General features: G+C 42.4%; 1 protein-coding gene across 7 annotated transcripts in view; it reads left to right on the forward strand.

Moving 5' to 3' along the window:
• Positions 1–11,242, forward strand: part of ATXN7 (ataxin 7) — a 143,252-nt gene extending 132,010 nt beyond the window's left edge. For 6 of the 7 annotated variants that reach the window (XM_041764447.1, XM_041764448.1, XM_041764444.1 and 3 more), the window contains one exon: positions 1,878–6,041. In XM_041764447.1, the coding sequence (XP_041620381.1) occupies positions 1,878–1,895 (18 nt within the window). In that variant the 3' untranslated portion in view covers positions 1,896–6,041. Of the gene's footprint in view, positions 1–1,877 lie in introns of all 7 variants that reach the window. The other variant, XM_041764443.1, reaches the window with a different exon arrangement.
• Positions 11,243–11,430: the final 188 nt, after the last annotated feature.

Consider the following 11,430-nt stretch of genomic DNA (forward strand, 5'->3'; position numbering starts at 1 on the left):
GAGAGAAGCAGGCTCCATGCCAGGAGCCCGACGTGCAACCCAATCCCAGGGCTCCAGAATCACGCCCTGGGCCAAGGGCAGGCGCTAAACCGCTGAGCCACCCAGGGACCCCCCCTGTGTGAACTAATTAATGCCCAGTGCCAAAGGGGTGGGGAAAGAATTATCCATGAATTTAAATAGCAACTTTTAAAATTCCTCTCTTTGAGCCTCAAGTATGTAGGAGCCATTTGTATGTTGCTTGGCTCCTTGGGTGAGGGGTCCCTGGATATAGGAAAATTAGCTTTTACCTCTTGGTTTGTAGTTATTCGTTATAGTTTATCAGCATAAAAATACAGTTCAAATACTGCAGGAAGTGGTATAGCCATCCTTTAAAAACTTCCTTCTGAGTGTAGCTTCCTTCTGAGTGTAGCTTCCTGAACCTGCAGGAGGCATGTTCCATTGTGTTGTGATGCCCAACACATTATCTGCCTGGGTGCATCCATGCCTACAAGGGACAGGAGAGGAGAGGAAGAGGCCGGTGGGTGCAGCAGAGATAAACTGCTTGTGGAAAATGAGGGAGTGGGAGCCCATTTCCGCAAAGCAGGTGCTCCCAGAAACTTGTTATCAGTTTGAAACTGCAGATCTGGACTTGCATGAGAAATTTGGCCATTTTTAAAAGTTATGTAGTATTTTGTTCTGGAATATGATACAGTCCACACACCTTTTGACCAGGTATGGCTCTTGAGCTACCAGTTTGCCACCTCTGATAGCCACCAGCGAGGAGGGCTCTGCCCCACTAAGACAGTCTTGAGTTTGGGTTCTTAAAATTAGTTTTAACTTGTGTGTGTTTGAGAAAGATTTCCTCTGTGCAGTAGAAAACTTTTTTATTCTGCATAAATTTTTGGTGGGGGGGGTCCATGGCTAGAGATTGGAAGATTGGTGAGCCCCTAAAAACGCTGGATATTTTCAGTATTTGTGCTCATTTATATGCAGAAGGGATCCTATAGCTTTCATCAGAGTCTCCAAGCATGATTCCAAAATGCTTGAGAGAGTGCTGTTCCTGGGAAAGTAGGAGCCTCAACTCCCTGTATCTTATGGAGCGGATTTTAAGATTTAATTGATTTATTTTTCAGAAAGAGAGGGAGGAGCAGAGGGAAAAGGATAGAGAGCATCTCTCAAACAGACCTCATGCTATGCATGGAGCCCAGTGCAGGACTCAGTCCCACAACCTTAGATCATGCCCTGAGCCAAAACCAAGAATCAGACACTGAACTGGCTGTGCCACCCGGGTGCCCCTGGTGGAGCTGATTTTAAAACAGAGATAACTGCACTGGTAGAGGCTCCCTAAACCTGGGAACGTGGCGGGCTGTCCTGGGAAGCCTGGCCGATGGAACTTGGCAGCTTTGCCCCCTCCACTCTCCTCTCCCCCGGCTGGTCTGCTCATGGCCTCTGCGGCAAGGGCTCAGATAGCTCACTGTGGTCACTGGGGGCCTGAGTTCCCCTGCCCTGGGCACGGGCGCTGCCTTGGGTGTGAGCTCTCACACCTGTGTGAGCACCCCAAATAACCTTGTTCAGTTCTCACCTGACAATCTGGAAGACCTTTAAGGAAAGGAAATCAGCAAATAAAACCACAAGGCAAACATGAGAGCCTTCTCGCTAAGCTAGCAACCTGGCCTGCATCTTTTCTAGACAGTTTCCTAAAAGTCAGACTTTTAGAATGATTGTGCCCAAGGGCAGTGAAGGCTAAGGCGGAATGCCATAGCTGAGCGCTCCTGGCCCCGGAGAGCGGAGCGGTGCTCGGTCTTTGGCTCGCTCAATGGTGTTGGGCGTCGGGGCAGTGCCACGTACAACTGCTTACTTACCTTTTCATTGTTTCCCTACCCCCTCTTTTTTGAAAGCCAAAGGCACGTCCCTGACAGCTGAAAATAGCGCGGGGAGGAATAATCTGGACACTTTTGACGACAAGTTACACCTCCACTCAGCACTATGGACTCCACGATGCCTTTGAGTCTGTTTTCCCAACCTCCTGTGGGCCTCGAGGGTAGAAATCTGCCGGGCTGTTGTTGTAACGAGGATTTCCCTGAAGCTATGTCTGTAGCAGTGAGTACTTGTAAAGGACACTGGATCAAGTTCAGCCACCGAATTGCTTTTATCAGTGTTAAAGTGGTCTGGACTGCTTGCTACCAATCTGTGAGAAGTTGTTGCTTTGATTTTTAACTTGTAGTAAATTATGGAGCCACTCTTTAAGTAGATTGGCTGGGCGAAAGAATGTCTTGGCAAGAGCATTACTGTAGACTTTTCTCCCTCCTCCCCCTTCCCGTCCCAGTTCTTACCTTACACTGTCTTCTGTAGGTCATCCTCCAGCAATTAGGTACCCCATCTGGAGACACCTTCCAGAGGAGAGCAGAGCTGCACCATGAGCAACCCTCCAGAGAAGCAATGAGTTGTTAGGTTTTTAGAGCAATATTCTGGGAATGGAATATGGACGGTAGCACAAGGCACCATGACAAAATAGCCTGTATTTTTCCCCAGCCTTTTGCAAGTAATTTGGGGCAAGATGGTGTCAAAAGGTTCTAACTTACAAACTGGTTTAAAGCCATCGATGCCCAGAGAGCAAGTATACCACATTTTAGAGGCTTACTTTTCATGGTACAAAAGCAATTCTGTGTGATTTTTTTTTTTTTTAAGAAAATGCAAATGCAAACTAGTTTTGATAACGGAAAGCCAAATTTTAGTTGGGGGAAGGGAGGTGGATAAAATCAGTATGGGGGAAATGTTTTTCCACAATTTCCAAAGAGATGGAATTTTTTATCCTTTAAGTTTTCGTGTTACACATTACACAGTACGGCAGATTGGCTTGGTTGCCCTGCCCAGTCTCCTCTATTTTTAAAAAAAAATGCCTTTGTAAAGTGAAGTTGTTAGGATGCAGCAGAAACTGTCATTCACTAAGTCATTAAGATACTTCATGTTTCCAGGGCACTGTGTGCATTACCCTCAGTTTCTGTGGCTACCGTCCTGGGACTCAGTGTACACTTCTGCTTTCAGCACTCCCCGTATCGTGTGTGTGTGTGTGCACTCCTCTTCCTCTCCATATGTTCATTTGGATGCCCCTGGGTGGGGATTAGGCACCCAGGGAGGGGAGTAGGCAAACATGATGTGATGCAGATGTTTCCCCAACAAACCCTCCTTTCTGGGGATTAATACCAGCTATTTTTCTGAGAGAGTTTTGGAGTCCCTCGAAGTTATTTATTTATTTTTATTTTTATTATTATTATTATTATTATTATTATTTGAATACCCCATCCCAAAAGAAAGAGCTTACTGTGTTAAAACATCATTGCTTGAGAAGGTATCATTGAATTTGGGGGATGAGCTGGGGCATTTTAACTGGTGATTCCATGATCATAGCTCCTGAAATAAGAACCCAGGCACTTTTACTTAGAAGAACACACAAAGTTGCTGAACATCACAGGGTAAATTTCCCCAGGCTCCGATCATTGCTCTGGGCAGGGCCTGGACCGAGCCAATGAGTGCATCCTTTTTTTCCCTACAATTCTTGGGTTACAAACTTTAGTTTCAGGGAATTTCAAGTCAACAAGTAGAATGAATAAATACTTGGTTACCAGCCTAATAATGTGAATTGCTACAGAATTATTCTTATTATGTAAGGCAACAAAAACTTTATGCAGATACTTTAGATATAAATTGTTGTAAAATATTGATTTTTTTTTTAAAGGAAGGGGAGAAGTGTATCTTGTTCACTTATTATGCAATCAGTAAATGTTTTTTAAAAATGATACTATAGGAGAGCTTAGTAAGGAGAGCGCATGGATGGGCCAGTTTGGTGTAGTTAAGGAGAAATCAGCCTGGTTGTTCCATCCCAGTGGAGGGAGAGAAGGAAGTAAGAGGGAATCAGAACGTACTTTGTTGATTCCTTGGTGACAAGTGCAATGGGGTTTGGGTAGAATTTATTTTCAGAGCCAAGGGGACTTGATGGATATAAAGTTGCTTTTAGCGATGGAATTTATAGACAGATCATGTTGTTCCGAAAGATGTGAATAGGATCCACGATAGCAAGTTGATTCAGAATTATGTAGATATTTAGATAAGCGAGTGTTGATCATTTGATTTCTTAGACTGAGGTTTTAATTGAATTTCACTATGTCTCCCGGGAGAACACAGGTCATCGGGACTAGGAAATTAGCCATTTTGGATTCTGCTTGCCACAAACAGACCTATTCTAAACAGTGCTATTGAATTTTAGACTGTTCAAATATTTTATTTTCTCCTACAACTACTTTTTATTATAATGAACAATTAAGACCATTTAAAACACGGGAGTACAAGTATTTTTTTGAATTAAATTAACTTGCGAAAACCAAATTTGCAGTGGTTGGGTTGTTTCTAGACAGACTTTGGTATCAATTTAAAACCAAGATAATTTTTATATTCTTTCCAATAGAATTTCATGACAACTCCTGCAGTTTTCTTAACCTACAAAAAAAAAAAAAAAGTGCTGCATTGATGAACAAAGAATTCTACAAAACCTACTTTTATATCTTTATTTTGGAATTTCTTGTTCTATTATAAATATGGAAGTATCCCTATTTCAGAAGACATATTTTGTTAAAAATGAATTGTACATATTTAAATATGTATTTTTGCACAGGTCTTTTTTTCTGATATCCTGTTTTGGTACAATTGAGATCATCTAGTATTTATTTATTAATTAATAAAAGTAAATACCTTTTTATAATTTGAAGTGGTTCACTGCCAAGCCAATAGTTCTAGAACCTGCCTCCTTTACAGTTTAAGGGATGCCTCTGTTCTGTGAAAGTCTTTTTGTCCCTTTTCATGTCTCGGGAGCGGATTCATGCCGATTAAGTGGGCATTGCTTCTCTAGTTGCCTGATTCCCGATAGACTACATGTAACAAAGTGACACACTGCTTTTCTTTTGTTCGTGTTTTATGTGTGAGTGTGAGTGCGCCCGCGTGCCTGTGCATTTGGATGTGTACACTCTGAGCACATGTGTGTTCATGTGTGATGTGGTTTAAAACTAACGGGAAAAACTGAAAGTGCCTGAACCTAGTTTTAAGCTTCGACAGATTCTTTAAAAAGACTTGAATGTTCAGTTCAACTTTTGGAGTTTGCTTTTTCCACCTAAATATTGTTTCTAAAATCTTAGTGGAGGAGTTGAAAACCACCAATGCTGGTAATTTTATGAGGTGTTTTAAAATTAAGGCCTTTTGGTTCACAGTAATTGAACTGGTGATGGATTGCCTGGTGGCACCAAGGGTTACAAATCTTTTTTGTCAGCCAGCAACTTACACAATATGTCCGTTTTGTTATTCACTCATGAAATACAGAGTTTAAATAGAATATTTAAAAGATTTTATATTCCAAAAATATAATACAAAGTACCTCTGAGAACATTGAAAAATGTATAATTTGAAAAATGTAACTTATTAAAGGCAGCTGTCTTCCTGCAAGAGTTCTGTTGCCAAGGAATTTCTTACTATCTCATTCTGTCCGGGGGCGGGGGGGGGGGGGGACTTTGGAAAATGATTGTTAAAGTTTCGTTGTTTAGCAGAAAAATGATCATTTTTACATTTTGTGCAAAACATTCTACATTTTCAGATCATTTAAATGAGCACTACATACTGTCAGTGTGAATGTAGGGCCTTGAAAAGCATTTTGCTGTTTTGTTTTTGTTTTTGTTTTTTTGAGCTTGGTTATAAAAGCAATCTCCTGTGTTAAAATGTGTGAATAGTTTGATAATTTGTACACATAATCAAGAGCATCTCAGCTGGACTTTGTGTTGGCTGCTGTATAGAACATGAACAAATGTCAAGGGATAGAAAATTACTTTGGATATTTAAAAGAGAAGAAATATATAGTCTATTTGTTTTGTAACAAGTTTCTGTAAATAAAATAATTTATACTATTTATAAGAAAAGGTTGTGCTTTGCTTTATGAGAAATTAGTTTGTGGAACAAACATGTTACTAAATGGGCAATAAAATTAGGACTTCTCAATAAATGAGGTTGGCTGCATAAAATATTTTACATGTTTCTGCCTCGTGACACTAAACCCCTTTCAATCTAGTCTGACTTGTCTTCATTTTTGGCATCAGACACCCTTGTGAAGCACCTTTGTTTTCCTTCCCTTCTGTGTAAGCTAAATACCAGGCTTAAGATATTTCCATTCTTGGACACAGAGCTTTGCTTTGGATAAATTAAGAACTGGGATGCCTCTGTTAAGGGATGCCTTAACTGGAACTGGGTGAACTGTGAATACTGCTGCATTCTTACCCTGCAGATTTGTCAACAAAAGGGAAGTTGATAGATTGAGAAACACGTACTCTCTGTACTTGCTTATGTGTCAATTTGATGGCACGTGGTCAGTTTTCGTTTTTCTCCAGAGGTAAGTTTTCTAACCGCGGCTGGTCTGATCCCTCCCTGGCTCTTATGTCCTTCTTCCCTCACTGGCAGTGCAAGCACATTTTGGGATTACTCAGAGCACAACATAATCTTTTATCTCTCGAAATTGGGCCACTTTTTCCATTTGCAGATCATTCAAGAAATTAAAAATTATTTTTGTTGCTTCAAATAGTAAGGGAAGCAACTGATGTGTGTTGGAGAAAATGTCCATAGAGTATTTGGAAGAGTCAGTCTGGTTTCAACCCCCACCCTGCGATGCACTTCCCATTCCCTCCTTAGATCCACCAGCTCCCTAAAACCATTTCTAATAAGCTCCTTTCACCTTAGGAGCCCTTCTGAAACTTCCTGGGAAGAGGTTCACTCAGTTTCTTAACCCTCTTTACGGTCCATTCCCCTTTAGGTAACCTGGCTGTGGACAGCAGGGACTCTCCCGATTCAAGGAAAGGGGCTTGGCAGGAAGGCAGGGTAGGAAGGTCAGTGTCAGCAGAAGGAGCAGACTGGGCATGCACAGCTGGGGAACAATATGGAAGAGAACCATTCTGGGTGAAGCGTCTGGAAAGGAGGGGCTGAAGGGTTGCAGAAGTTGGCACCAGATTGTCAAGGACCTCAGGGGCTCATGGGACCTTCATCCTCAGGAATACACTTTAACCAACTGTAACTGTCAGAGCCCAGAGATTCCCAGGGCCCATTGCAAGCATGCTGCAGGTGCCAAAAGTAAAAGCCATTCAGATCTTTCCTGGGGGCCAGAAAAACAAAGCATTTAATCTCTTTTCCTTTTTCATGCACTTTCCTCCCTTTTGCCTCACACCTCATCCTTTATACCTTTCCCTCTTCTTCCTCCTCCCCCTCCCCATCTTAATCAAAAAGATCTCTCCTAAATTAAGCCTACAGTGCTCCTCCTCCTTACCATACTTTCTACTCAGTCCTTTCTTTCTAGTAAGAAACTCTTGCTCCTGTTGCTAATGGGGTTTAATTAAACTTGTCTTTCACCTCGTAAGGCTAAGTGATTCTTGGCACTTCCTCCCCTCTTTTCCACAGCCAAAGCCCAGGGACCAAATGTGGCACTAGCAGAGGTTCTTTTTCAGGAGAGGGTGATACTGAGCCAAAGGAAAAAGTTTTCAGGATGAAGGGGAGAATCAAACACATAATTTAATCCTGTTTTTGTTTTTTTAAATCCCCATCACTTAAGGGCCCTCCAGTAACTACGGAGGACAGCACGGACAGGTGAGAACCTTGGGACAAAGATAAGTTACAGTGCTGTTGTAATAATCCAGGTAAGAGCTACTGAGTTTCCAAACCAAGGCAGTGACTCTGGGGATAAATGGAAAACTGATGGCAGAGATACTTTAAAGGTAGAACCAATAGGTCTTGAGGCCTAATTATGTTGAACGTTAAGGGGAAGGTTGAATCCAAGATAATACCGAGCTGGTTGATGAGCCCTATATATATGATATACGACAAAGGAGGAAAAACCTACAATGATGAACTTGAGTAGCCACTGGGAAACTCAAATTTAGTATCCAGTGGCTCTATGTACAGTCTGGATGGAGCTTAAGAGAAAGGTGTGCGCTGTAGAAGAAAGGGTTGTCTTTCATTCTTAGGTGGTAAGGGAGGTCATGGGAGCATGAGCTTATTACTTAGGGAAAATAGGTAACTATTAGATTTGGCTTATTATTTTATTAAAATAATGCCCATCTAGTTGGATGCTTAAAATGCTCACTGAAGCATTTCGCAGACATGATCTCTCACAGCCCCTACAGGTAGGCATTTGCTATCACAGCCCTGTTGATGGGGAACATCTAAGAAGTGAAGTGTCTTGCCTACGGTTCCACAACTACTGGTAGCATTGCCTGGCTGTGAATTCACGTCTGTCAGATCAGTGGTTCTTCATCTTTTTTTTTTTTTTCTTTCTTTCTTTCACAGATTCTGAGAACCGCATGAAAGGAGTATGGATTCTCTCTGCCACAGACACACCACATTTTATTTTTCATGTCCAGGACGTCACAAACCTAAAGTCCATCCTCCATGGCCCAGGGAAAGAAGAAATCCCAAGATGAAACCCTGGAGAAGCAGCGTATTTTTGGTGAAGAAAGAAGATGAGGTTGAAATGAAGAGATTTGGTTAGAAGTTTACAGTTGACTCCGTTGTAATTAACCTTACCAACCCACTCAGGTAATGTTTTTGTTTTTTGTTTTTCCTCCTGCATCTTTCTCCAGGATAATTGGAACAATAGGTATTAGTTGAGTGGAAAAGTTAGAACTTGGGCAGGGAGCTTGCCAAGGAATGAAAACATCTGAGGGTATGGCTAAGTCATTGATGATGGCCTTGATTGGGGAATTCAAGGAATAGGACTAGAAGCTGCCATGTAGTGAATCCTTGCAGATGTTCTCAAAACATTTATTTGTAATTGCCCTCTTGATAAGTCTTAAGTCTTCCTACCAGGTAACTTGTCTGTGTAGGTGAGACAAGTTAAGTGATTTAATCCTGGTCACAGAGCTAAGTCCATGTTCAATTCAATATGGCTGGTAATGGAAGAGAGGCTGATAGAGGTGGATCCGGGTTACAGAGTAATGCTAGTGGCATAGCATTTCTAGGGACAGTTCGGGAAACAGCAGCTGTTCAGAGGTGTTTGGGATTCCTGGGTCCTGGGTGAGACCACAGCAGAGGGTAGAAGTGGTCTGGGGGAAAAGAGCACTCAAGTTTGGGCTAAGAAACTGCGAGGCGAGGATCTGACTGTGTAGGTTGCCAGTTCCAAAGTAGTTGGGGTTGAGAGGAAAACAGAGCCAGCTGCTGGGTCTGGTGTGAGTAGGATAGAGCAGCTTGGAGGTCTGAGGGCAGTGAACACAGTGAGTTGGTGGTATAGGTGGGTGGTGAGCAGCTTCAAAGAGAAAGCATTTTGAATGAGGGTGGAAAGCCCATGGTCAGGAGAGAGCAGCCGAGTGGGAAACCATGGACTTAGCGTTGGCTCCAAGTTCCTGAGGTCTTTATGAATGAAGAGCCTCTAAGCCAGAGGAGGACGTCAAGAAATGCAGAGTCCTCAAAACCCAAGTGTTTCATCAGCCTGGACACTGGTGAACCCGAAGGGGGTTGCTAAAGTTGTCAGGACGCCACCTACTGGCGGTCTTGACTACAGTGGTCACTTCCCTGAGGCAGTCTCAGGGTGTAGCAGCTACGCTGAGGCAGATCATTCCTTGGCAGGTTGTCCCTTTTACTTCTCACCACTAGTCTGTACAGGGAAAACTATTGCAAAGTTTTCTGAATGACAAAAGGTAACCCTCCCCCTTGACCGTGTATTTCAAGGTTATGGTGGCTGGACCAAAGTGCTACGATTCTTAGTATCTTTTATAGGCCTTCAGAAACACAAGAATAATGCAGACCTGTGGTTTTCTACCTTTGAAACCCACGTTAGTGCTTAATCAAGGTTTTCACATTTTTTTCCAGACAGAGATTGAACTTTATTCCCCCATTGCCATTGTGGAGGTGGCAGCTTTGCTACAATTTGTAATTTGTACAGCATCAGGAAAGTGGGAGATTGAGTTCCCCTCCTTTCTCTCTCCTAATCATGGAAACCTAGTATTCCAATTATCAGCCTATTAATCCTCTTTAGAATACAGGTTAAGAACACCAAGGATTAATTCAAAGCTACGCAATTTACTAATTATCAGTAACCTGCTGATCAGTTAATACCAGTGCTTGGTCAGATTACTGAAGGACTAAATGTGTTCAATCATAAACCGTGTACACCATGGGGGCACGGGGGTGGTGATGCAGAAACTAGAAGCTCCAAGGCCCCTGGGGTCAGCAGGCTGTGTTGCAGCGTACACGCTAACGCTAGTCCAGCAGCGTGACTGGGAAATGGAGCCCAGAGTCAGCCTAATCCGTCCCTTATTCCACAGAAGCTGGATAGCTGATTTTTAGTTTTCAGATGATGACCAAAAATGAGTGTTTATCTTGAAAACTAACTGGGGGAAGGGAGGGCTTGTAGGCAACCACTATGCAACTTTGTGTCCTTAGGAGGCATCGTTCGCCATCCTGGCTTTGGTTTTTTGAGCTTTTTGATCCCCACCTGTGGGAACCATGGGCCTGGACCTAAAATTTCTGACAAGGCTTTTATCGGGTTTAAAATACTCTACCCGTCCATAAAGCAGACAGCATTCCATAAATATGCAATGAACGTATATTTGTTAAAAACGTCAGTTTAGGGCAGCCCCGGTGGCGCAGCGGTTTAGCGCCACCTGCAGCCTGGGGCATGATCCCACATCGGGCTCCCTGCATGGAGCCTGCTTCTCCCTCTGCCTGTGTCTCTCTCTGTGTGTGTCTCTATGAATAATCTTCAAAAAAAAAAAAAAAAAAAAAAAAAACCTCAGTTTAACCTCCAGATCAAATACAAAAAACCTCAAATTTTCAGCTTATCCTATACAAGCTGGCTGAGGTGGCCCAATTTATTCGTCATGTGACAGAACTTTTCTACTAACATTCAGTGTGCTAAGACATACATGCTGTGGTATACTGCTTTCGTGTGTAGTGCTTTAGTAGTGTTTCCACAAAGGCGAACTAATTGCATAAGCCTCATTTCTCCCAGCATCAGGCAGCAGGTGTGGGGAGAGCTGGGACCAAAATTTGGTTTTCTAGCTTTAGTGTAAGTGCTATGTCCCCCATTCCATATGGCCTCATTTAAAAAGCCTATGTTGGATTCTAACTTTATTTTCACCTCCAAACTGATACTTTGAAGTTAACAGTGTTCCCCTGGGATTTGTGATTACATAGAATAACTTATTAACAATGTGTAACAGACTCCAGTTTTGTATTAAAAACTACATATGCCTAGGATTAAATGTGGAGAGCATCAAAATGTTGACAGTAGCTATCCATGCCAGGTGGAGCCACAAAGCAAACCACCTTTTTTCAATTTCTGAAAAATCTCCAATTTTTTTTTGCAGTTAGCTTATTTTTCAGAAAAAGGCAAAAAATGTGACTCCCTCACCTCAAAACCGTAGTTTCCTTTGTATT

This window comes from Vulpes lagopus, chromosome 7, assembly GCF_018345385.1.
Source record: "Vulpes lagopus strain Blue_001 chromosome 7, ASM1834538v1, whole genome shotgun sequence".
Lineage (NCBI taxonomy): Eukaryota > Metazoa > Chordata > Mammalia > Carnivora > Canidae > Vulpes > Vulpes lagopus.